At 36.4% G+C, this 27,986-nt stretch overlaps 1 protein-coding gene across 5 annotated transcripts; it reads left to right on the forward strand.

Moving 5' to 3' along the window:
- The first annotated feature begins 2,251 nt into the window (after positions 1 to 2,251).
- dusp16 (dual specificity phosphatase 16) lies at positions 2,252 to 26,313 on the forward strand. 5 transcript variants are annotated; one of them, XM_058773322.1, is made up of 8 exons: positions 2,252 to 2,754; positions 11,340 to 11,405; positions 11,519 to 11,865; positions 13,947 to 14,082; positions 17,038 to 17,201; positions 18,524 to 18,683; positions 21,525 to 21,648; positions 22,423 to 26,313. In XM_058773322.1, exons 3-8 carry the CDS (start codon positions 11,641 to 11,643, stop codon positions 23,171 to 23,173), a joined length of 1,560 nt encoding a protein of 519 aa, XP_058629305.1. In that variant the 5' UTR covers positions 2,252 to 2,754; positions 11,340 to 11,405; positions 11,519 to 11,640; the 3' UTR covers positions 23,174 to 26,313. The 5 variants fall into 5 exon arrangements, with proteins under 5 accessions (XP_058629305.1, XP_058629304.1, XP_058629302.1 ...); XM_058773321.1 differs by having other exon boundaries at positions 11,343 to 11,405; XM_058773319.1 differs by having other exon boundaries at positions 11,340 to 11,865.
- Positions 26,314 to 27,986: the final 1,673 nt, after the last annotated feature.

Consider the following 27,986-nt stretch of genomic DNA (forward strand, 5'->3'; position numbering starts at 1 on the left):
TCAGGACAGTTAGACAGTTTGGCGGATCAGAGGTAAAAAATGATATAAATACTGTTCAATTTCTTGCACAGACCGATCGTTTCGTGTCTTTAGACCTCAATGTATCGTCACGAGCCGCGGGGTTTAATTTGTTTTTTTTCTGTGTATGTTTTTTTGTCTTTCAAAGCCGTGAGTCCCATTGACTGCCATTATATGACTGAGTTAAAAATCTTCATTTGTGTTCTACTGAAGAGACACCTACATCTTGGATGCCCTGGGGGTAAGAAGATAAACATCACATTTCCATTTTTGGGTGAACTATGCCTGTAACACTGTGAAATGAATATCTTACGTTCTAATCACACTGGTGTGATCGTATCAAATATAAAAAATAATCTTAAGCTATTTTTTTTGTCTTTTGGAAGCTGCATTCAAAATCAGTGTTGCCAAATCAGCAATTTTGTTGTTAAATTTAGCAACTTTTCAGACTACCCTAGCAACCTTTCTTTTAAAAGCACCTAGCAACAAATTTAGCAGTTTTTAAAATGTATTTGGCAACTTTTGATAAGTGACGATAAAAAGGCACACATTTTCCATCCAAATAACATAAAAAAGAAGAAAGCACAGATGCCAAGCAGCATTACATTACGCGAATTGAGTTAGCTGCTATTTGCAATTGTTCAATTTATTAATAATAATAATAATAATTGTTCATATATGATACACTTTGTTAGTAGCTTGTAATTCTACCTGCGATTGTTGATCAGTTAGTACACTGTAAGAAAAATGGAAAAGATACTAGTAATTTTCCAGGACATTATCCATTATGCATTGTAACCCTGTAACCTGAAAACACAATGTGTCATTTAAAATGCAGTTAAAAAACCAATAAGGAAAATTCTTTCATATTAACATAGTAGATTGTGCCCTACTTTTACAGACTTTATTTAGAGTGTAGCATACTAACTAACTACTAATACACTGCATAAAGCATAATTGTTGAGAATGTAGTTTACTAGCTATTAGGCTAAAAAGAACTTAAATTGTAATCACTCAAAAATGTGTATGTGTTCAATTATTCAATACAGTTATTTACATTTGAATATTATATTATGCATATTATTTTACAAACAAATCAAAATATATTTTTTTGCTGAGATTTGATGTTGTGACACAATTATGTGTCGTGATTATGCAATGACGTCATCGCACAATGACATCACAACGTCATTTAGCAACTTTTATTAACAAATCGACCTTCCTTTAGCAACTTTCTCTGAAAATTATTTCCTCATGGGGACCAAAAAATGTCCCCACAAGGTCAAAATTTACTGGTATTGCTATACTTGTGAAGACCCTATAACGTATACCTTAGGCTACATACACGCACACACACACACACACACACACACACACACACACTCACTCTCCATGTATATTCTATCATCCTACACCTAAACCTACCCCTTACAGGAAACTACTGGCAATTTTTGAATTTCATAAAACATCGTTTTATATATTTTTTAAGCCTTTTGTTTTACGGGGACACAGGAATGTCCTCATAAACCATGTTTATGTTGTAGTACCCATGTTATTATACACATTTGTGTTCTCATAAACCATATATACCAGTACACACACACACACACGTTGGTTTTTATGGTTTATGGGGACTCTCCATATAGGTGTAATAGTTTTTATACTGTACAAACGGTATTTTCTATTGCCTATACCCCTCACAGAAAACTGATTTTCAAAAAAACTCATTCTGTATGATTTATAAGCCTTTTCCCTGCTAAAAACCCCCCCCAATAGAAGCCCAATAGAAACCATCACAGAAATTCCAGTGGTTTCCATTAAAATACCATTACAAACCATTAACTTTTTCCAGTAAAACCATTACAAAATTCCTTTTTGTAGTGGCGTTTTGGGCATTTTTCCAATAGGATTTAACATCCCACCAATAGAATCCATCACATACAGTAGACACCATTATAGTTTCCATTAAAACCAATACAATTCCCATTAAAACCATTACATTTTCTATTGTGTTTTGTGTAGGGTTCTATTGTTTTTTTCAGCAGGGTTGAGTTAGGGGAACATCGAAAGTGTCCTCATAAATCACCTTTATGTTGTAATACCCATGTCGTAATACAAATTTGTGTCCTCATAAACACACACACACACACATAAACACACACACACACACACACACACACACACACACACACACAGGGGCCATCAGGGGACACTGGCCCCAAAGAGGACATCAGGAATTTGTCTGATGTCTCTATTAAATCACCTAAAAGATGATTTTTAGTTAATTTGGAAGCGTGTAACTCGTAACAAAGCGTGTGTGAGTAAAATTAACGGAGTTCTGCTGCTTATTGTGTAATGAGAGCCGGATAGAGACTGAAGCTCCGCCTCATAAACTAATTTACACTGTTTTACACTCATTTACACCCTCAGAGTCGGTGTGAAGGGCGGCTATCTGTCCTCATTAGCGGATGTCAGCAGATCTGCGGCTTTATTCTCTGGTTTTTAGCGCTGTTTGTTGAGTGTGTTTGAGGCCGGCGTGAGTTTCAATGACGCCATGATGTTATTTTTACCCGATGAGCTCACGAGCGCCGAACTCACTCAAACTTCACGAGCGGCGAACTGACCAGCTCTAACTAGCATAACTAGCCACCCGCTCATCTCCAGCGGGGCTAGCACTCATCCGGTCATCTTCATCTGTGGATTTACTGTAAGATGAGACGGACTGAAACGTTCATGGTGAGTTTCGGACATCAGTTAAATTAGAAATATATCGCGGAGGGCCGCAGTGTGTGTGTGTGTGTGTGTGTGTGGAGACACGATGTTCTTGTTAGTTTCGTTTACTTGGAAAACTTGGTTAAAATGAGTTTAAAGTTCTGGAAAGTTCCGTTTGCTGTACGTTAGTGTGTGTTTAGCTTTAGTTTTATAGAGTTTATGTTTCATCTGTACTTTGCTGTCATTAAATACGGTGCGTTATATGACAGTAATTAGACTGACATCTACAAAAACACTGAAAACACACTCGTGTTCTGTTGACATTTACTCAAATGTTACTCTAAATGTTCTTTAGAGTAAAATACTGTTGTGATACTATGGTACTGTGATGGTATCATATGATTCTGAATGATTATCACATTTGTGTAGCGTTTACACTTGAGAGAATACTATAGTATATTCTGTTCTCACTTATATAACAGTACCATAATATCAATATCAAACACTTTGGATAAAATGTATGCTAAATAAATACATGTAAATCAGGTTGCTATAGTTAACTAAAATCAAAACCATAAAAGACATTTTTTGTTGCTTTAAAAAACTGATGTACAATACATATATTAAAAAAAACGTAAACTTATTTTATTTTAGCTATAGTTGCCAAAGGCAACATTTCTCATTACCCTAAAATAACTGAAACTAAAAATGAATATAAACTACATATATAAAAACAACAAAAATAAGTAAAAATGACAAAAACACAGCAAATTAGGCTACTAAAACTAACTACAATTAACATGAATTCAGAAAGTATAAAAAAAAATATTAACCAAAACTGTAATAGGATCTCAGTAATACTAAAAATAACACTGATCAAAAAATACTGATCAAATATGTATTTCTGAAAGAAAAAAAACATGGTAATACCATGGTACTGTTATTTTCTGTTTTCGGTGTGCGAAGGTCACATGATCACATCTCTCATTTCAGGATATTTCTGAAAGGGAAGTTCAGCATGTTTATTCACCAGCGGCATCATAAAAATCACCTGTGGAGGAACAGAAAGCGCTTATGGTGTTGTTGTGTGACTGTTTCTATGTTACAGACACAAACTCAGAGTAAACATGGCATGTGTTATTAAGAGTCACCACCTGCACTAAAACATAATTTCTTTACAAATACGAGTCTCTGAAAGACTTTCACTTTGATTTAAAGACAGCATTTCCCAACAGAACGGCTCTGTTCACTACAAAACAAGAAGAGTACAAATCAAGTGAAAGATGGGTTTGGGTTTGTGTGTTTATATCGTGTTTAAGCGAGTCTGAAGGTTTGGAGTGACTGTTCAGATGTCCATATGAAGGGTCAGTCAGTGTGATGTTGTCCTGTGAGCGTCTGAGGAGGAAGTCGGTCTGCTAATCGCGGCCTGGCGTCGCTCCAGGGGTGTGACGGCACTGAAGGAGAACTTCCTAAAATTAACCTCTCACACTCTTGCATCCATGTTTAAAGACGACGTTGTGATGTGCGGGTTCTTTACGACTGACAGCAGACAGACACTGAGAGTCATGGTGTGTTTGGAGCTCGTTATCGTCCTCGTTAAACACAGGCACGCAGGAGGAGGCCTGTCATTAGGATCTGCCTCGGCTTCCCGGCGGTTTGTTGTGGTCGCGAATCTGGCGATGAGGAACTCGTATCTGTGATGTTCTAGAGGAATCGAGAATTTCCCCTCGTAAAGATGAATGCGCTCACGTCAGTGTTTCATTTCCACAAATGTCTTACCTGAAGAAGAAGCCGGGTTAGATCAGGCTTGAGAAAGCCAACCTACTAATCTACTGTTTAAAGGGGTCATCGGATGCAAAATTCACTTTTCAAGTTGTTTGAACATAAATGTGTGTTGGACGTGTGTGTACACATCCGTCCTATAATGATAAAAATCCACCCAGTGTTTTTTTTAAAATCCCCTTTCTCAAATCAGGCCGTTCTAATGACGTAGTTCTGTACAGGCCCCTCCCACGATAGTTGATTGACAAGACCGTCTTACCTTAGACCCGCCCTGAGTGAGCCGAGAGCTGTCCATCATTGTGTCGACTCCGGTGCAGGGGAAGACAAGACGTCTCAGATTAAGTGATTGAAGTGTTTAGTTGTTGGATGTAATAATGAATATAGCAGTCCTCATTTACTCCCGACATCTGAGCCGCTGAAGACGCAGAGGATTAACAGTACTTTCGCTTTGAAGTGAATGCGCTGATCCCCGATCTGCCGAAATGCGTCTATGTTCACTTGAATAATTCATGATCATCTACAGAAGAAGTGAGTATAAGGGTTTTTATGAATCTTTGCAAATCGCCTTTCGTAATAACGTGCTAGTTAGCCAGTTTCGCAGCTGAAGTTTACAGTCTGCTCGTCACTCCACGGAAGAGAGGGGCGTGGTCAGCAGAGCTCATTAGCATTTAAAGCAACATGGAGTATAATGGCTTGATGAAAACAGAGCTGACTTGCTTTGACAGGGGAAAGAAGGTGTTTTTTACACTGCCATTGAGAAATTTGAATCAAAGTATGTTATAGATTTTTCATTAAGACCCTAAAGATTCATATCAACTTGTGTAAAATGGGCATCCGATGACCCCTTTAAGCTTCTTCTGAGACTAGATTTGGACTATAGCTTATCTCCTCCTAGAGTTTTGAAGCTACAACCACCAAACTTGGTTCAGACCTTCAGACTGGTCTGACTTGGGTTGCTATGTCTTTTCTAACTGATCGTACTTACAATTTTGTTTAAACGGACGATCAAATCTATTAAAAAGTCCCATAGACTTTCATTGGGGACCGATGTATTGGTTTTGCCGATTAATCGGCACCAATAGTTGATTGCTGAAACTATTGGCTATCGGCAAAAATTCATACTGGGTTACGTCCATTTCTGGAGCGGCTGTGCTTTTGTCCGGTGTGTGACTGCCATATTTTGTTATTTTGATTAGATAATCATCAAGTGTTCTAGAATAGAAGCAGTGAAAGTGTGAGAGTATATATACAATATCCATATGTATATAATTTCAATGCTATGGCCTTTGTGTAAATATTTAAAAATAGCCATCTTTAAGCATGACTGTTGAAATGAAATGGTAATATTTTTGTAACATTAAGATTAATGAAAGCTGTAGAAGTATTGTTCCTTGTTAGAGTGTGTTCATTTCAACATTTACTATTACTAATACATTTATACATTTTAAAGTTTCTTTTAACATTAGTTAATAAACTATGAACTAACTTTAATGATTAATATAATAATTAATATTTTTATTCATTTACAAAGTATGGTTCAGTTCTGTTTTTTGAAAAATAATAAAGCACTATTTTAGTTTTGCGATCAGTATCCATTTGAAAAATTATCGGTTGATTAATCGGCATCAGCCATTGTGGTCCAACCTAGCTATCGGTATCGGTAAAATACACTATTGGTCGACCTCTAGTTCTGTGTATGACATCAAAGTATCGCGAGAGCAATTAGAGAGCATTTTTGAAGTTTTTGTTAAAGCAGCGTTGCTGTTGTAAAGTTATACTCATAAAACGAGTGTGCCATGAAATATGTAATGCAATATGTGTTGTAAAGATCGTGAGTGAAAACAAAAGAAAAAGAAAAGCTTACAGCAGCATGAGTCGTGACTGTCATGTTAGCCTGATGGGACCAAACTTCCTCTGTAAGGGATTTTAAAACATAATTCAGTACCCAGATTTGAAGACTACAATAAAATTTCACTTCTACTGTTAATAAAATTTTGGCAGGCTACTATGAGATGGATAGCCTAAATGTTATATAATTCAGATGGGCTACCTGTTATTTTCATGGTATATCAAATATTTTTCAATGTCATTGTTGGTACATTTTACCAGTGTTTACCATACTTTCAAAACAAAAATTAAAATAGGAAAAATAATTTAAGAAAAAATGTGTTTTACAGAGAGAAAAAAAACAAAAACAAAAAAACAAAAACAAGATTTGGTTTTCAAAAAGCCTTTTTCCAAAAGGTACATCTGGAAAAAGGGGGGTCATCTTATAATCAGGGTTGTCTTATATTCAGTTCAATATGGTAAGTAACTTTTAAAAGCAAGTACTTTCACTTGTAATAGAGTAATGTTTGCCCAGCAGTATCTGTACTTTCACTCAAGTAATAAGAGTTGTGTACTTTGACCACTTTAAAACATGCTAGCAACATAGTAATCATGATAGAAACACATTAGCAACATGCTAACAACATGGTAATCATGCTAGCAACATGCTAATCATGCAAGAAACATGCTAACAGCATGCTAATCATGTTAAAACATGTTAACAACATTTTAATCATGCTAACAATATGTTAGCAGTGTTCTAATCTTGCCAGAAATATGCTAGCAACATGTTAAAAAGTTAAAACATGTCAAAAACATTTTACCAACATGCTATTCATGCTAACGTCATGCTAATCATGCTATCAACATGGTAACGACACGCTAATCATGCTAGCAACATGTTGATCATGCAAGAAAAATGCTAACAGCATGCTAATCATGTTAAACCATGTTAACAACATATTAGCAACATTCTAATCATGCTAGAAATATGCTAGTAACATGTTAACAAGTTAAAACATGTTAAAAACATGTTAGCAACATTCTAATCATGCTAGAAATATGCTAGTAACATGTTAACAAGTTAAAACATGTTAAAAACATGTTAGCAACATGCTAATCATGTTAACGACATGCTAATCATGTTAAACCACGCTAGCTAGCAATGTTCTAGCAAGATCTACCTAATCTATCTATCTATCTAAAATGTCAAATTTCAAGCTTTTAAAACTGCTTCAAACTTTCAGGATAGGCTTTCTCAGGCCAACCTCAAAGTTTGTTCACACACTTTACTCATCTACTTTATTTCTCCCATATGTTTCAATGAGCAACTGGAAGTAGTAAGGCATAGACATTTCAAAATATGTTTATGATTAAATGTCCCTCATTATGCATAAAATCTTTTTGTTAAAATCTGTTTTTAACATCATTTTAGAGGTTTCAGCATGACTTTGGACTGATGTTCACCTCAGAGACTGGAAAGATCAGTTTGCACGTTTTATTTACAGCGTCTCAGGCCTTTAAAGCGTCTGTGGTTTTATTTCAGCCTCGTTTGATCTGTTTGTGTTCTGATGGCCGACCAACAGGTCAAAGTCCTCCATGACTGTTATCTCTGCCAGGCAGGTTGAGCTATTAACCTTCGTTCAGAAAAACACACAGCAAACAGTTTTAATTCAGCTCAGCCTTTCGTAAACAAGGTCAGAGAAAATTGAAACCGTGATGCGACTCGAAGAAACTGTGATGCCAATGCGTTCGTCAACATTTTAAAAGCTGAGAAAAACAATCAAATGCTCATGAATAAATGTTCAGTGTTTGCGTGCAGCTCATCAGTGTCAAACGAATCCTGAACGGTCCTAAAACAGATCCAGGAATAAACGTCGTGAGAAACAACTCCATGACTTCTGTAATCAGATCTGTGTTTTATATGAGGAAATGCTCGTTGCTCCAGTTTCATGTTATTAGAGGGAAACACAAGATGCAGAAACTCTGGTTTTGTTCAATATTTGATGGGGGATGGAAACACTTTTCTCCCAGAGGCCACATGATCTCATGTTGCCGCCTCCGCACACGCGTGTGAAGCTGATCTTCTCATGTCAGCATGGCTTCTGTCTCGCTCACATCTGGACTTCGCTTTCGCTCTTTCGACTGATGCTTCTGTGACAGTTTAAAACAGTGATCCTGACATCATGATTGACTTAGTTTACATTCTGAATTCATGCAGTCTTCATAAAGTCTTGCCAATAGTTCGTACATGTTAGTATAGTAATGACAAATGTGAGATGGAAGCGTTTGTGAAACAAACAGATGGACAGATTGATCGTTTTTCCAGATAATGTCGGGATTAGAGCTATGATTTGATCCAGACATACGTGACATAAAACTGTTCAGCCGCCTGTTCACACTAAAGACGATGACCATAAAGATAACTGTACAGTTTTAATAATCACTCTAACTTTAAGAGAATAGCGAAGTCCACACCATTGCTACAATGATAACGACAGGGAGGAACGATATTGTTAAAATCACTTTCAGAGTAATTTTTCTTTTTTCCAACAGCCAATCAGAATCCATTCGTCTTCAAAGAGATTGTTATCGTCCACTAGTGTGGATGCGAAAATAGTTATAGTTATTGTTTTTAAGGCCCAAGATAACTATTGATAAATATAACTATACAGATTTAAAAATAGGTCTAATGCTAAAATAATAGCAATAACCAGTATTGGGGAAAGTTACTTTTAAAAGTAATGCAAATACAATGTTACATTACTCCATAAAAAAAGTAACTGATTGCGTTACTTTTTATGGAACGTAATGCATTACATTACTTTTGCATTACTTTTTGTCACCTCGGCTGGGCTTGTTTGTTTGTTTTTAATAACAACCCATTTTTTCCCATTTTTTGCAACTGTAAAGGCCCTTTCACAACAAAAGGGAAAATAATAAGCCTCATGCTGAAAGAAGTGTCTCTGCACTTACTCCCAATTTCCCTCAACATGGGGACAAGAGAGATACAGTGAATAAGTGGGAAAACAAAGTAACTTTGGTTACGTATTTGAAAAGCAATTTTTTCCAGCTGATAAACGACAACACCAATCAGAATTCATCCTGATCATGACGTAACCAGTGGTTGATGGTATAACTGCTGCTGTTATTTTGGATCGCTGTATCGTTATGTTTAATTGCCTGTCGTGTGCTGCTGCTATTGTTGTTGTTGGGATTTTCTCGTCATACAGGACTGACTGGCAGGTTTTTATGGCACGCAGGGGAATTTCACTGGTTTCTGTGTAGTTCTGTAAACATTAATGACAAGATGACATAACTAAAGCAGAACTTTCTTGTTTTTAGCACTCACACTAACACACACTCGTGAACTCAAAGCTGCTTTCACCAAAATATACACTATGAAACAGCACATTCTGTTCGAATGAGCCGTTTTAATGATGAAATCACAGTAACTCTCACATAATTAATATGCATATTACTCTTGGATTTGTTAAATGTCCAATTTAGACCTAAAGCATTAGAGAGTTTGCACGTGTTACAGAATTATGTAATCAGATTACTTTTTTAAAGTAACTAGTAAAATAACACATTACTTTTACATTTACAAGAAAATATACTTTTTCCAAATATGTAACACAAGTTACTTTGTTTTCCCATTTATTGTCTGACAGCTCTCCTGTGCCAGTGTTGAGGCTTATTAATTTCACTTTTGGTGTGAAAGAGCCCTTACAGTTGCCAAAAATATAACTTTTGGGTTTTTTGTTATTAAAAAACAAATAAACAAGCCCAGCCAAGGTGACAAAGAGTAACGCCAAAGTAACATAATGCATTATGTTCCATAAAAAAGTAACTAAGTAACACAGTTAGTTACTTTTTAATGGAGTAATGCAATATTGTAATGCATTACTTTTAAAAGTAAAGGCCCGTTCACACCAAGCACGATAACCATAAAGATAACCATAAAGATATATTTTTAAAAATCGTTCTCAGTATTAAAGAATAGCAGAAATCACACCACAACTACAACAATAAAGGCACAGAGAAACGATTTCATTGGAATCAACTTCAAAACGATTTTTTTCCAGCTGATGAACGATACAAACATTGACACCCAATCAGAATCCATCCTGCTATAACGAGCTCGAGAATTTAAAGCAGCAGATGAGCGTGCGCTTAGAATAAACAGACGATATCGTCCGCTGGTGTAAACGCTATCTTTATCTTTATAGTTATCTTTATAATTATTGTTCTTGGTGTGAACGGGTCTTTAAGGGAATAGTTCACCCAAAATTGAAAATTCTGTCATTAATTACTCACCCTCATGTCGTTCCAAACCCGTAAATCCTTCGTTAATCTTTGCACACAAATTAAGATATTTTTGATGCATTCCAAGAGTTTTCTGACCCTCCATAGACAGCAAGCATCCTAACACGATCAAGGTCCAGAAACGTAGCAAGGACATCGTTAAAATAATCCATGTGACATCAGTGTTTCAACCGTAATTTTACAAAGCTACAAGAATCTTTATTCAACAATTCGTCTCCTCCGCGTCACCCTATAGCGCCATTTTGGAGAGTATCATATACGTTGTTTACGTTCAGATCAAAGCATAAACAGCATATCCGCATACATACGTTGTTTACGTATGTGCTACATATGTGTGAGACGAATTGTTGAATAAAGTCGTTATTTTTGTTTTCTTTGCGCACAAAATGTATTCTCGTAGCTTTGTAAAATTACGGTTGAAACACTGATGTCACATGGATTATTTTAACGATGTCCTTACTACGTTTCTGGACCTTGATCGTGTTAGGATGCTTGCTGTGTATGGAGGGTCAGAGAACTCTCGGAATGCATCAGATATATCTTAATTTGTGTTCCGAAGATTAACGAAGGTCTTACGGGTTTGGAACGACATGAGGGTGAGTAATTAATGACAGAATTTTCATCCCTTTAACACTGGACATGAGTGCTCACAGGTTGTTTTTGTGTCCCAGCAGGAGATCTTCATGATGGAGCTCAGCGGTCAGGAGCTGTCGCTCGTCTGTGGAGCCCCTGTGATGGTGTGAAAGAAACTCCCATCAGCCACTGCACCCCAAACACACACACACACACACACACACAAAGTGAGTTTTTCCTCTGGAGTTTCCTCTGGCTTTTTCTCACACGTTTTTAGGCCGCCACCAGAGTGACATCATCCGCTGCTACAATGGGGCCGTTGATCTCCTGAGGGTCCGCCGGCAGCATCACTGAGACATAGAGACTGTTAGCGCAGAGAAAGACTGAGGGATTGTGGGTATGTGTGAGTGCACGGCACGGCCCATCGGGGCCGAGGGTCTGGTGGCTCTGCTGGAGGGCGGCCTGGACCACGTGCTGCTGATCGACAGCCGACCGTTCGTGGAGTATAACGCGTGTCACATCCTGGAGGCCGTGAACGTCAACTGCTCCAAACTGATGAAGAGGAGATTACAGCAGGACAAGATCCAGATCAGTGAACTCCTGCAGCACTCGGCCAAGAGGAAGGTGCGTGAAACTACAGGAGTAATGCAGGCGTGTCATCTAGGGCTGGGCGATATGACAAAAAATTTAAAAAAATTTTTTTTACGATTTTTAACTTAAAAATGTAACTACAACATGATTCAAGTACCTTTTTCTTTATTAAACCTCTAGTTTAAGAAAATTCTGTTCCAAGTGCACCACACATGAAGTAGTCAACAAATCACTTGTTAAATATCTTTGCAGAAAAAATGCATGAACTACAACTACATCTTGTACAAACTTATTATACATATTACATCAGAAATAAAAATCTGAGAAGTCACGGTAATTCAAATAACTGATGGTATAACACCAGCAGACTATTATTAACTATAAATGTTCTGTAAAAACAACAGCAGCTTTCAGCCTGTCACCATGATGCAAACATGAAATATCAGACATACAGTAGGCTAGTAGTTCTTCACTGCTTTTCCATTCAACATATACGCATTTGACTGTTGCACCCGCATCTCTTGCAGTGTCTCATGCATAAAATGGCATTATAAAAACACAGTGCTCAAGTTAAAAGAAGTTCATTCCCATCTTTCTTCCTCGATTTCTAAAAATTAAATAGTGGCAAAACATTAAATTCGAATTAATCGATAAAATCGGAAAAATTACCCAGCCCTAGTGTCATCTGACTCACACTGAAGCAGATATGCAATTTGGTGCTGATGCTGATATTTATATGATGAAATATAAATGTATATCAATTAGATCTTTATAACAGTACAGCAGATACTGACATAAAATGATCTAAATCAGTGGTCGCTCTATATCTCCAATAATATGTTTTAGTATGATGAGATTGAAATTATCCAAACATATAATGTAATGCTGATTGATAGATGAAGAAATAAACGCTCCTAGGAAGATGTGAGATGAAGATCATTCCTCCGCTGAGGAACAGTGAAAGTAAAGCTTCTGGAAACAAACGCTCCTCAAAAGATCCTGATGATCAGATTTGAGACGCACTGATTTTTCTAGAAAATGATTGATGGAGAATCAAGTAAAGCTGAGCCGCTTCAGTCCAGTAAGTGTTCATCTGAAATATCTTACTGAAGTTATTCTGATGTTTACTTGATCAAAATCAGTCAAGATTTGAGAGCAAAAAACACGTGAAGCACGTTTGTACAATTACACTAAAAGATCTCCCTAAACTATCAATCAGACGACAGAAGGCATGGAGTAGATTGTGTGAAACAGCAATGTTTGATCATGTTGATCATTTAGAGCCTTAGAAAGATTTATAGGCTATAAAGTGTGCAGCAGACCTGAGTGTGTGTGTGTGTGTGTGTGTTCACAATGAACAAATGAAACAAACAAGCCATCGTCTCTCATGAGGGCCATTGAAACGCCTTAGCAACAGGTTGCCGAGTGACCTCATCCCATAGTTATCTGTGCGAGTGCTCAGTCTCTGTCAGCGCGTATCGCTCTTTATATCCGTCAGCGATTAGACCGAGCATCTGCTCCTCTAGAGTCCTGTTTCTATCAGAGGACGCGAGCGGCGTTATGTGGGTCAGAGATCTGCAGCACCAGCTTTACTTTCAAACATTAGCAACTACCAGTTTTAAGGGTAACGCATTACAAGTAACACGAGGTACATTACTCGTTACTTGAAAAAAAGTAATCTGATTAAGTTACTTTTAAATTTACAATGAAACATCTGAGTTAGTTTTTCAAATAAGTTGCGCAAGTTACTTTGTTTCCCATTTTTTTGATTGACAGCTCTCCTGTCCCTGTGTTGAGAGAAATCAGGAGTGAGGTTCAGAGGCAATTCCTTCTGCATGAGGCTTATTACTTTCACTTTTGGTGTGAAAGGGTCCTTACAGCTACCAAAAATATAACTTTTGGGTTTTTTGTTATTAAAAAACAAATAAGCTAGCCCAGTCCAGACAAAAAGTCATGCAAAAGTAACATAATGCATTGCTTTCCATAAAAAGAAACTAAGTAACACAATAAGTTACTTTTTTATGGAGTAACGCAATATTGTAATGCATTACTTTTAAAATTAACTATTAAAACTATGAACTCAGCGTTTCATTCCGTGTGTGTGTGTGTTTCAGCTGGAGCTCCAGGGTCAAGAGGTCGTAGTGTATGACCAGAGCTCGTCTGACCCCGCCTCCCTCTCATCAGAGGCCTTTCTCAGCGTCCTATTGGCCAAGCTGGAGAAGAGTTTCCCATCGGTCCACCTGCTCTCAGGTTCACATCACACACACACACACACACACACACTCCATATGCTTAATGGTTTTTATACTGTACAAACTGTATTTTCTATTGTCCTACACCAACCCGACACCTAAACCTACCCCTTACAGGAGACTACTGGCAATTTTTGAATTTCATAAAACACCGTTTTGTATGTTTTTTAAGCCTTTTGTTTTACGGGGACACAGGAAGTGTCCTCATAAACCATGTTTACGTTGTAGTACCCATGTTATTATACACATTTGTGTCCTCGTACACCATATATACCAGTACACACACACACACACACACACACACACACACACTCACACTCACACTCACACACACACACACACACACACACACACACACACACACACACACTCACTCCTCACACACACACACACACACACACACACACACACACACACACACACACACACACACACACACACACACACACACACACACACACACACACTCACACACACACACACACACACACACACACACACACACACACTCACTCACTCACTCACACACACACACACACACACACACACACTCACTCCTCACTCACACACACACACACACACACACACACACACACACACACACACACACTCACACACACACACACACACACACACACACACACACACACACACACACACACACACACACACACACACACACACACACACACACACACACACACACACACACACACACACACACACACAGATAAACACACACAATTTAACATTGTTTTTTGAGTCTTCTGCTCATATATCATTATTTGGACTCTAGTATTTGGGGAACAAACACTTAGCTCAGCTCTAGTATGACCTCATTATTACATAACCGCACACATGCGTGTGTGTGTGTCCGACTCTCACCGCTGACATTACACAGGAAGTGAGGTGGAGAGGAACTGAAGCTCACCGGAGTTTTGTTTCATGCGTTTGTTCCTCTTTTCTCTGTCACTGTAATGTTTCTCTTGTTTTTCCTTGCGGTGATCTGGTCAGGTTCGCTGGATGTCATCGGTGAGACTCTGATAATCAGCTCAGAGTTGTGTAACACTAGAACACACAACTAGCGAGACGTTGAGAGCTCAGACTGACTCATGATCAGATACTGTATCATACGTGACCATAATGAGGTCAAAGAGATGCATCTGATTGCTGCTTACAGTTTTTCTCGATTGCTAACACACTGTAATTTATTAATTTGGCACAATTTTCCAAACCATTCACACAGTTCTCGAAACAAAGACACGTTTCTCAAAACATTAACACATTTCACCTGCTTTCACACATGTTGCAATTTGCTTAGTGTTTTCTGCAAAACTCTACAGCATCATTTTGCACAGATTTAACCATGTTATCATGTAGAAAACACAAACACACAATATAACTACATCAAGAATCACAAAATAGCACAAATAGCACACATTTATCCGTGTTTGAACATTAAAACTGATAGTATAACAAATACAGTAAGGATATCACCAATACTGTAATGCAACTTGGCAGAGGATGCTGAATTTATTTATTCATTTATTTATTTACAGTAACTGACAGTATATTCTAATGTGTGTTTACTGTATATTCTGTTTTTGAACTTTTTCTCTTCTAGTGCTTTTCATCTACTGTAAGATAACTTTACAGTAGTGTAATGAAAGTAAACTTTTCTTAAAGTTTACTGCTGTATTTTACTGTATCTGCACCGCTCTGTTTATGCTGCAGACTGTAACAGACATTGACTTGCAAAATGTTTCCCAAAAAGGAAACAAAAGGAGGTTTTTGTAACAGTGTTTTGAATTGATATCTCACTAGTGTTCTCGAGACAGTCTGTGTATTTGACAGATTTGTGTGTCGTCTGAGGCTAAAGTTACAGTCTGACAAAAGAGAATGTGTTTTTGACTAAAATGTGTGACCTGGAAGTCTGAAGTTTGCTCAAGTTGGTGTGCAGTTTTGAGATTGTGTTTATCGTTGTGAGAAAATGGTGAATTGTTTCATGAATTGTGTGTCAGCAATCGAGAAAAACAGCAACGTGACCTCTGTTAAACGGCCCTATTAACTTAACATTCGTTCCTTCTTCACTGTGAGACGAATGAGACACTATTCATATGTTTACTCATATTCATAATGTTTTTTATGTCTATTAATATTTAAAATTAGTTTTTATTCTTATATTTTCAGTTTTCATTTTAACAGTTTTTTGTCATTTAATTTTCGTGAATTATGTTATGTGCTTTTGTCATTTCAGTTTTTTTAGGGTTAGTTTTAGTTCATATTTTAGTTCATACTGTTTAGGTTTCAATTGTGTTTTTGTTCAGTTTTACTTTTTATTTTATTTTTTAGTTGTAGTTTTTTTATTTTATAGTTAGTAATTTTAGTGCTTTAGCTTTTTAAAAAATGACTATTTAAGTTTAATTTAATTTCAGCTTTACGTTATTAATTAAACATTAATTTAATTTTAGTTCAGTTTTAGGTTTTATTAATTTCCATTTAATAATTTTAGTGCTTCGACTTTTTAAATATTACTATTTAGGTTTAATTTAATTTAGTTTTTCACTTTTCTGTTTTATTTATTTATTCATTTAAATTTAAATTAATTGAAAATATTTTAAAAATGACTATATAAGTTTAATTTAATTTCAGCTTTAGTTATTTATTTCCAGTTAGTAATTTTAGTGCTTCAACTTAAACTTTAGTTGCCAAAGCAGCATTTCTCATTTTTAAGTTGTAATTTTAAATTTTGTAGTGTTAATTTTCATCTAAAGTTGTTTATAGTGACGACAGACCAACACAAACCTGGATGCAAACTTAAAAACACGATTTGCTCGACACATTAATCTTTTGAGGGTGTCTCTTTTAGCAGGTTTTTATCGTCACGGCCTCATAAACACTAGTTTGACCAAACGCACCGGTTCTTCACAGCGTGTTCTGTCCTGGTCCGCAGGTGGTTTTGTGGCCTTCTCGCACCTGTTCCCGGGTCTGTGTGAAGGGAAGTCCACGCTGGTGCCGTCATGCATCTCTCAGCCCTGTCTCCCGGTCAGCAGCAGCGGGCCGACACGGATCCTGCCACACCTGTACCTGGGCTGCCAGAGAGACGTGCTCAACAAGGTGACGCTCACTGCAGACAAATAAAAATCCACATTCGAATGCAAAAATTTTAGGTGTGCATCAGGCTGCATTATCAGTTGCACCACAAGACGATGTAGGCGTCGTTGCATTTTAATGCTTTTTTTAGCCAATCCAGTTCAACCCACTGGATGCAGCGCTGCTCATTCAAAATCAATGTGACCCTGGAGCACAAAAGCAGTCATAAGCAGCACAGCTATATTTGTAGCAATAGCCAACAATACATTGTATGGGTCAAAATTATCCATTTTTCTTTTATGCCAAAAATCATTAGGATATTAAGTAAAGATATTTTGAAAACTTCCTACCGTAAATATATCAAAACTTAATATTTGATTAGTAATATGCATTGCTTAGGACTTCATTTGAACAACTTTAAAGGCGATTTTCTCAATATTTAGATTTTTTTGCTCCCTCAGATTCCAGATTTTCAAATAGTTGTATCTCAGCCAAATATTGTCCAGTCATAACAAACCATACATCAATGGAAAGCATATTTATTCAGCTTTATGACTGGTTTTGTGGTTCAGGGTCACATATTTATCGCATTTTCTAAAGGGATGTGCGTTGCACTCGCGTCTCGCACAAGAGAGCCGCATGTTTAGAAAGCCATGTAAAATTAATGTAAGTTCAAACATGTCTCGAGACTTCATGGTGGTTTTTCCACTTCAAAGTACTCTTCGTGATTGGATTTCAGTCTTTTGTATTAAACTGTACCTACATACATGATGCTGTTTGGTTTCTAATTGTTTAAGCAACTTAATTAATTATATTTGCTTTATAAACATTATTTTAAATATCATGCACTTTTTTCAAAGATAGTCGTGTTATTTTATTGCTTTGAATAAACGTGCATTAGTAATATTTTGCTCGATGCACCTCTTGTGGCCTTGAGAGAGAAGCCAAAAGCTTTATTAACTTTTTTTTTAAGTTAATAATTGTAGTGCTTCAAGTTTTTAAATATGACTGTTTAGGTTTGCCCTAATTGTGTTGTTCAGTTTTAGTCTGTTTTAGTTCATTTTTTCCTTTTATTAAATTTTTTTTGTATTTTATAATTAGTAATTTTAGTGCTTCAGCTTTTTTTTAAAAATGACTATATAAGTTTAATTTAATTTCAGCTTTAGTTATTTAATTCCAGTTAGTGCTTCAACTTAAACTTATTTAGTTGCCAAAGCAGCATTTCTCATTTTAAGTTGTAATTTTTAATTTTGTAGTGTTAATTTTCATCTAAAGTTATTTATGATGATGACAGACCAACACAATAGTTTTTTTTAGCCAGTTTGTTGATGTCTGTGTTCCTGCAGGAGCTCATGCAGCAGAACGATATCGCTTATGTGCTCAACGCCAGCAACACCTGCCCCAAACCAGACTTCATCCCCGACTCGCATTTCCTTCGCGTGCCGGTCAACGACAGCTTCTGCGAGAAGATCCTGCCCTGGCTGGACCGATCCGTGGAGTTCATAGGTCAGACACCATCATATATATATATATATATATGCGTCTTTGGAGTTGTTAATTTTTCCATTCCAGAGGGAAAGCTCCATGACTGTGGCAGTTCAGGAAAAGTCTGAGCATTTTGGTGTAATATAATCAATCCATTTACTCCATATTTAAAAAAAAAACTTCTTAAAGAGAGATTTTTTTCCGTCACATATATATTATTTAATATATCAATCTATTCTTCAGCTGTGGCTCTGGTTTTAACCATTTCTTTTTAATTACTTTTTTACTAGCTGCCAGAAAAATCAGTTTCTTGTTCCACCCACATCTTTGACGTTTCTAATAATATTTTGAATTATTATTTTCAGTTTTCATTTTAATTTTAGTGTATTTTTCATTGTTTATGTTACGTGCTTAATTCATTTATTTTTTAAATATTCACTATATTTACAATTTTTGTTTGTTTTTACAATGTTTTAGATTGTTATACTTCAGTTTTTGTTTTTGTTTATTTCATAATTAGTTTTTATTTAATCTCAATTAATAATTTTAGTGATTCAACTTTTTCAATTTAGGTTTCAGTTCATTTTATTTTACAGTTTTTATATTTTATTTTTATTTTATTTTAAATATTACTATTTACCTTTAATTTAATTTCAGTTTTATTAAGTTTTAGTTTTTATTTAATACCAGTAAATAATTATAGTGCTTCTGCTTTTTTAAATATTACTCTTTAGGTATAATTTATTTTTATTTGTGTTTAAGTTTGTTTCATTTCATTTCATTTCAGTTTTAGTTTCCATTTTATTTATTCCATTTCCAGTTCATAATTTTAGTGCTTCTGCTTTTTAAAAATATATACTATATATGTTTCATTTAATTTTTCATTTCGGTTTTAGTTTTTTTTAGTTCAGTTTTAGTTTGGCCTGTGTAAACATTTTATTTCTTCCACAGATTTACAGCGGAGGCCAAAATGATTAGAGCACTAGTATTTTCAGCAGCTAAAAATGGTTTTAAGTCAGTTATTTCTATCTTTTGCTGTAGTGTGTCAGTAGGAAATATCAGTTATATAATGCAGTAATAATTGCTTTCTTGAAGCGTCTTGGAGACATAGTTCTTCTGGATTTAGTCTGTCTTGGTTTGTTCTGTTTCTTCATGTCATTCCAGACAGACTGATGATGATCAGATCACATCTCTGTGTGGAGCCCACAAATCTCACTGTATTATTACTAGAGGTCGACCGATTCATTGGTTTTGCCGATTAATCGGCACCGATAGTTGATTGCCGCAACTATCGGTTATCGGCAAAAATCCATGCCGATAGTTTTCTGGTTTGCAGCCGTTGCTGGAGTGGCTGAGAAGGGTCCGCTGGCATTATACAGTACGAGAGCGGCCTCTAGAGGCGGAAATCACTGACAGCACGTGTTGTTTATTTTGACACGTGACACTGCGCGCTGCACAGAGCGGGAAACTCCAGACTCGCATTTAAATACAGCCGACAGAAAAGCCTGCCGCGGAACAGAGCACCATTCACATAGTTTTCTATTAAATTACATTATATTTGTCCCAAATTGTTGTGAATGTACATAATGACTTCACCCTAGGCTATAAATTGTGCATTTTTCAGCAAAACGTTTGTCTTTCTGTGGCTCTAATTAAGTCTGTATGCTTCATGTAGAGAGCTGTAATAGATCACACTTTCTCTTTCCGCTTGCTGTTTTTTTAAACACCGAACTTCAAACTCATTTATGCCACATTGTTCATTCTTGAAGCAAACTTATGTCCGTTTGGTGATTAAATAAATTGTTTTAGACCGCCACTTGGATTGAACACAAAGCGTCTGGTGTGTGTGTGTGTGTGTGTGTGTGCGTTTTGTGAAAAGTCAGGACATAGATGTGTATAATGACGAGGGTATGACAGGTATTACAAGGTGAAGGTGGCATCTCAGGACATTGACCCATGTCCCCACTTTTCAAAACGCTTATAAATCACTCAGAGTGAGGTTTTTTTGGGGAAAGTTGAAATGCACAGTCTCCTGTAAGGGGTAGGTTTAGGTGTAGGGTTGGTGTAGGACAATAGCACATACAGTAAGTACAGTATAAAAACCATTGCGCCAATGGAATGTCCCCACTTTTGTGTGTGTGTGTGTGTGTGTGTGTGTGATATCTCTTGAGTTCTCCTAGACACAGCGCTGCACTTTTGCCCGGTGTGTGACTAACTTTTTTTTTTTTGATTAGATAATCATCAAGTGTTAAAAAATAGAAGCAAATAAAGTGTGTTAATACACATACAATATCCATATGTATGTAATTTTAATGCTATGGCCTTGTGTAGATATTTAAAAATGGCCATCTTTAAGCATGACTGTTGAAATTAAATTGTAATACTTAACAATAAGAGTCCATTCGTAGCATTAATGAAAACTGTAGAAGTATTGTTCCTTGTTTGAGTGTGTTCATTTCAACATTCACTATTAGCTACTAATAGGCTACATTTTTAAATTTTAAAGATTCTTTCAGTATCCATTTTGAAAACTATCGGTTGATTAATTGGTATCGGCCAGCGTGGTCCAACCTAGCTATCGGTATCGGTAAAATCCACTATCGGTTGACCTCTAATTATTACTGCATTATATAACTGATATTTCCTACTGACACACTACAGCAAAAGATAGAAATAACTGACTTAAAACCATTTTTAGCTGCTGAAAATACTAGTGCTCTAATCATTTTGGCCACCGCTGTATTTTCACAGGTTTCATAGACACAATCAGACAAGATCATGTGATTGTAGAAGTAATAATGAGGGTCATGTTGAGAGTGGGAGGTCAGCTGACAGGAAGTGTTTTTGTGTGTTTCCTGTCAGAGAAAGCCAAGGCCAGTAACGCCAGAGTCCTGGTGCACTGTCTGGCGGGAATCTCTCGCTCGGCCACCATCGCCATCGCCTACATCATGAAGAGGATGGACATGTCGTTAGATGAAGCGTACAGGTACTACAGCAGATTCTGTGAGCCTTAATTCATCTGTGTTAATTAAAGATTGAATCTCAAACACCCAGCTCATGTTTCAGCATCAGATCAACAGAATCTTCCTCGTATTGTGATATTATTATTATTTTGATGACAGTTCAACACATTCTGACCACTGCCATGCAAACATTTTTACTTTTCTCTCAATTCAGATTTTTTTCTCGCAATTATGACTTTTTTTCTCGCAATTGCAAGTTTATATCTTGCAATTCTGACTTTTTTCTCAAAATTCTGACTTTTTTCTTGCAATTGCGAGTTTATATCTTGCAATTTTGACTTTTTTCTCACAATTCAGATTTTTTCCTCGCAATTATGACTTTTTTTCTCGCAATTGCGAATTTATATCTTGCAATTTTGACTTTTTTCTTGCAATTCAGATTTTTTCCTCGCAATTTTGACTTTTTTCTCGCAATTGCGAGTTTATATCTTGAAATCTGAATTTCTCGCAATTCAGATTTTTTCCTCGCAATTATGACTTTTTTCTCGCAATTATGACTTTTTTTCTCACAATTGCAAGTTTATATCTTGCAATTCTGACCTTTTCCTCGCAGTTCTGACTTTCTTCTTACAATTGCGAGTTTATATCTTGCAATTTTGACGACTTTTCTCCCAATTCTGAACTTTTTCTCGCAGTTCTAATGACTTTTTTTTTTTTTAATTGTGAGATAAAAACTTGCAATTATCGATCGATCTCAAATGTGTATCAGATCTCACCACATGCGTTTCCGTTCGCAGGTTCGTGAAGGAGAAGCGGCCGACCATCTCGCCCAACTTCAACTTCCTGGGTCAGCTGCTGGACTTCGAGAAGAAGCTGAAGAGCGCGAGTGACGCGCCGCTCAAACCCCGACCGCCGCCGGACGAGCAGAAGCCGGAGCCGCTGACGATGCCCTGCGTTCTGGCTGGCGTCCCCGAGGAGCATCTTCTGGCCCAGGCGCTCTGCAGCCTTCAGCTCGGCGAGGAACCGGAGGAGAACGTCCGGCCCAAACGCTCCTTCTCCCTGGACATCAAGTCGTACGGCGAGCCCGGAGCGTCTCTGCGAGCGTTTCCCGTCGGCGAACCCTGCCAGTTCTCACCAGTGCAGGAGGTTTCGGAGCAAAGTCCGGCTGAAGATCAGGCGAATAAAATACTCCAACGTAGCGGCAGCGTGGATGGAGCTCCGTCTAAAACGGCCGAAGCGCTAAAAGGCTGGCACTCAGACATCGTCCTCGGACCCGTAACCGGAAGCTGGTTCCTCTCCTCCGAGTCGGCCCGCTTCTACGGCTGCGCTCCGGGTCTGGAGGCGGTGAGGAGACGCGGCCGGCAGCGCAGCGGAGACGGAGGAGACTCACGCAGGAGCTGGCACGAGGAGAGCAGCTTCGAGAAGCAGCTGAAGCGCAGGAGCTGCCAGATGGACGGCATGACGGACAGCCGATCCCGAGAGGAAATGACCAAGAGGAGCAGCCAGTCCAGCTTCTCCGGCAGCATGGAAATCATCGAGGTCTCCTGAGGACTCATTTTGTTTCTTTGCTTTGTTCTCATTCAGATTTGGACTCTGCACGGACACATGCATGAAGGTGGAGAGTCTCTCTGAAGGCCAGACATCCAGTGCCTCGCAATACAAATTAAGGGCAGACACTGCAGGCAAAAACACTTTTTTCATGCACCTGTTTTTTTCAGACTAGTGGAAAGAAAACATCCAAAAGACACTGTTAAGTGTTTCTTTTATTGCACTTTATCTATTTGTGTCAATAGCAATTGTATTGTTCAATTACAATACAAATTTTTAAAGGCCGTTTTCTCAAAATGAGTTTTTTCTCTTACACTGAGCCATAAATCTCCTCTTCAGCAGCACTTACACCAAACTTTTCATTTTTATTCCTGCCTATATTGGGTTTTACAGAGGGATTTGTTCATATATAATTTTCTTGATTATATACAACATTTTAATCCCCCAAAAATTGTGAAAATATAGTGTTTTCTGTCCGTTCTATGCATTTTCTGAATTATGGAGTGACAAAAATTAGATACCCAAAATTCCCTCTGTAAAAACTAATTTTGACTCTAATATGTCCAAAAAATTAAACAAGAATTTTGAAACTGACATCATCCAGTGTTTAGATTTTTGTACTAGAAATTAGCGCATATTTCATTAAATAATGACTCATTTGCATATCTAAACATAACATTTTAGAAAACTTGTAATGCAAAAAATGTTTGCAATTATCAATGTAATCAGTTAGCTGGGTAAGGCAATAACTATTAGTTATTTTTTTTACCCTATTCACCTACAGTGTCTCGCCTTAAGGCAAGACACTACAGATAAACAGGACGCACTTTAACCCCATAAGTGTCACCCCCATTTTTGAACATAGACGTGAAAGTGCACGATCCAAACTTAAATTGTTATAATTCATGAACGCTTTGGAATACAGACCTAAGGTTTACAGACTACAGAATACAGACCTCTTTTTTAATAAGACAATCTGCAGATTACTGCAGAAGTGGAATCATTTCAAAATATTAAAGTATCAAAAAGTTATAGAAGTTTAAATTTACTGTAAAGAAAATGCACTGTAGCAATTTTTATTTTATTTTATATTTTATTACAAAATATTTTTGAATCCAAAATTGCTATAAAATGAAAGGCTTATGTCTAAATAAGTTATGCTCCAAATTTGAAGTTGATATAAAAAAATGTATTTAGGGTGTTATACCACAAACAGCCACCGGGTGCCATCAAAACTCCATTTAATGTATTTTGATGCATTTTTCTATCACAAATGTCTCAATTTCTCTGTCAATATTAATATTTTCAAAAAATAACATCTAAAATGACTGTAATACATTTTGTAATATGACACCTGACTCCACCCACTAAGGGGAGGAGACCGCTAAAAGATATTAAAGTACCATTTCCATGGTAACGCAAAGTCTGATTTAAAAATGGTTTTAAGCTTTCAAATGATATATCATTTATAATGATTACTAAAATATGTGATAGAGAAAAAGACAACGAAAAAAAGTACTTAAGGGGTTTAATATACAGACAAACCAAAATTGATTCAGACACCTTCAACATTTCTCACATTATATCACAGTTTATTCGCTATAGTTTAGAAAATGGTAATAAAATATGACAAGAACTCAGAGTTAAACTGTGTCAGAACAAATTGATCTTGATAAAGTCAGATAACTTTGATAGAAAGGTATATAATGAATTCGGTTGAATAGCTGTCAGCTGTTAAAAAAATAAGTGCACAATTAGATAAAACCAATTTAGCTCAACTAATTACCAAGCAATGCTTCACTTTGTTCAGTCTGTGTGTAAAAAGATTATATCTGGAATCTGAATAATTTTTGGTTTGACTGTACATCACCAGCTGATTGATTACATCAAGAATTACAAATATTAAATATACATATATTTAAAAATTTAATTTACATGCATAATTCAATGTCAGAATTAGTTCTATAATTAAATATGGGCTAATTTGCATACATTTCCAGCACATTTAATAAATCCATGTTGAATATTCTCGTTTGATTTTGCTAACATTAAAGTTTTAGACTCCCCTTTTTATCAGAAAATACTGTCAACAGACAGAAAGCAATGACGTCTTCACCAAGTGTGAATGATGCATGAACAAACCCCTCACTAAAGGCCTTCAGAATATAGATAGGAATAAAACTGTAAAGTTTGGTGCATGTAAGAGAAAAAACTCTTCAAAGATATGGATTGCACTTGGAATCTACAGACGCATATATAAACTAAAGTGCAATAAAATACACGCTTACATTTTGGATGTTTTAGTCTACTAGTCTCAAAGAAGAAGCGAAATAGAGCTCAAAACTGAGCAATGCTGTAGTGTCTTGCCTTAAGAGCGTCTTTTGATGTATTTTTGACATGCATGTGTTGAATTATGATCTCAGGAAGCTGCGAATCTGTTGGAGATCTAGAATCAAACACACACACACACACTTTCCATCAAAGTTGAACAGACGTGACGCCTCTGTTTCTCTGATTCACTGATGCTGCATCCAAAACCCTTGAACCTCCAGCAGCTTCTTCACACGAGACGTCAGACCTGATGAGACACAGACGAGAAACACTTCATTAGTCTGAGCACTTTACAGCCAGAAACCCTCTCTCCTTCATTGGTGCTTTAGTGTGGAACAAATGATCCAGAACAGTGTTGATGTTCATAGACTCATACTGAGCTGTGCTGGTTTATTGAGCTGGTTTACCTTCTTAAAGGCTCGTCAGAGGTCATGAACTTGTGCCTCAGCATTGAATCGGCTAAAAGACTCCTTCAGACCGTCCTGAAAACATCTTCCTCTGATCTGCGTTTGATGACTTTGAACAGAATCAGAGTTTCCTAAAGCTGTGAAAATTGAGCTGAAGACAGAACGAATCAGAAGCAGAAGAGTCTCTGAATCACATGCTTTTACACAGGCCTCAAATCTACAGTGATCAATGTTTTATATTTTTACAATAAAGTCAAATGACTGATATAATCATTCATAAGACAGATCAGCCATTATTTTTGTGATTCGTGTCTCGGATGGTACTGCTGTGAGAGCGTTTCTGGAGATATTAATCAGTAGCTGTTTATTGATTGTTGAAATAAAACACAAGTGGTACTTGAACATCTTCAGCTGTCTCCATTAAAACAGCAAGGCGTTTAGAGATGATCTTCATTTGGATCCATAGAGTGTGTGAATACATTATAATATACACTTAATAATATATAAAACACCATTTAACTGGATCCACTTTGTTTTGCAGACTGTGTGAGACTTTCATTTCATTAACCACTATTGGTAAATAACTAAGATTAAATCTAGGTAAACTGTAAAAACTATTTGCGCCATTAATAAATTGTATGATAACAAATACAAGTTTGTAATCTCAAGCAACATAACGGACTGTTTTTGTAAATAACGATGGAAATCTCGCACAAATGGCCTGCTGTTCCAGCTGTGATTGGACCGCGGATGATCACGTGATCATTTTCTCCGACAGACGTGTTGTTCTGAGCTCTGGGGTTGTTAATCGTTTGTATACACACTTTTCGAATCCATCAGTTCGCATTAATTCAACTTATTTTTAAAGTAATTGTTTAATAGCGGAATTCGTGATGAAAAACTACATTTCCCAAGATGCTGTACAGAAGAACCCACCAATCAGCGAGCAAAGCACTCCAAAAGCGATCTTTAACTCCGCCCGAATGAATATTTATAGCTCCGCCCACTTCACCATATATATTTTAATATTTTTTAATTTTAATATTTTTTAATTAAATATATATATTTATTTTTATTATATATATATATGTATATTTATATATATATATACATATACAGTATATATTGAAATTTATATATATATATATATATATATATATATATTAATATATATATAGTTAAAAAATATATAAATTCTTATATATATATATATATATACATACACTGTATAATAAAATATATATTAATACATGTATTTATATATATATATATATATATATATATACACATTTATATTTTTATATATACATATATATATATATCATGATATATTATATATATATAATTTTTTATTATATATATATACACACATACACACACACACACACACACACACACACACACACATAAATATTTATATAATAAAATATATTCGATTCGATTATGTCATTTCCCTCATTAAAGTTCATACTCTTATTTGTCTTTTTGTCTGATTTTCAAATGCTTTTTTGAAATCATTGTAATGTTGTGATTCTCCTAGTAGTTGGTTAATTTGGTTCATGGCTTATAATGCTTTAATGAGGAATTTTTGAAAACTCAATGGGAAGAACTGATGTGAAAAATACGCACGGAATGCTTTCTTAGTAATGAACGATATCACAAGTTTATATTATATTACAGCAGCGGCCCTCTAGTGCTGCGCATGCGCTACTACAGCACCATCAACAACATGCGCGCGCACACTTCAGAGCTTTATTCCATACTCAACCGTGTATTTATCAATATGAATTCACTTGACTTTCACACCCAAACGTATTTTATAGCTTCATAATTGAAAAATAAAGATAATATACGCTGCTGTTGTAGATGCGTTTTATGTTTGTTGTCCAGCAGGCGGCAGTAACGCGCAAAACAGCTCTGAAGAATCATGGGTAATGTAGTTTTTCCATCAGGAATACCCCTCACCACAATGTTCTTTTTGTAATCCTGAATCTGAAACTCTCACATATTTATTCTCCGAGTACAATCCTTCTAAAGATTTTTTGGAAGCACGTGTCGATTTTTGACACATTCAA

The sequence above is a fragment of the Onychostoma macrolepis genome, chromosome 04, assembly GCF_012432095.1.
Source record: "Onychostoma macrolepis isolate SWU-2019 chromosome 04, ASM1243209v1, whole genome shotgun sequence".
NCBI classification, from domain to species: Eukaryota; Metazoa; Chordata; class Actinopteri; order Cypriniformes; family Cyprinidae; genus Onychostoma; species Onychostoma macrolepis.

Bases quoted from the DNA above. Each gene is read 5' to 3' on its own strand.
- dusp16 (XM_058773319.1), top strand. From the start codon at position 11,641: ATGTGTGAGTGCACGGCACGGCCCATCGGGGCCGAGGGTCTGGTGGCT. The intron at 14,083-17,037 runs GTTCACATCACA...CCTGGTCCGCAG, and splicing joins ATCGGTCCACCTGCTCTCAG to GTGGTTTTGTGGCCTTCTCG. The intron at 17,202-18,523 runs GTGACGCTCACT...GTGTTCCTGCAG, and splicing joins AGAGAGACGTGCTCAACAAG to GAGCTCATGCAGCAGAACGA.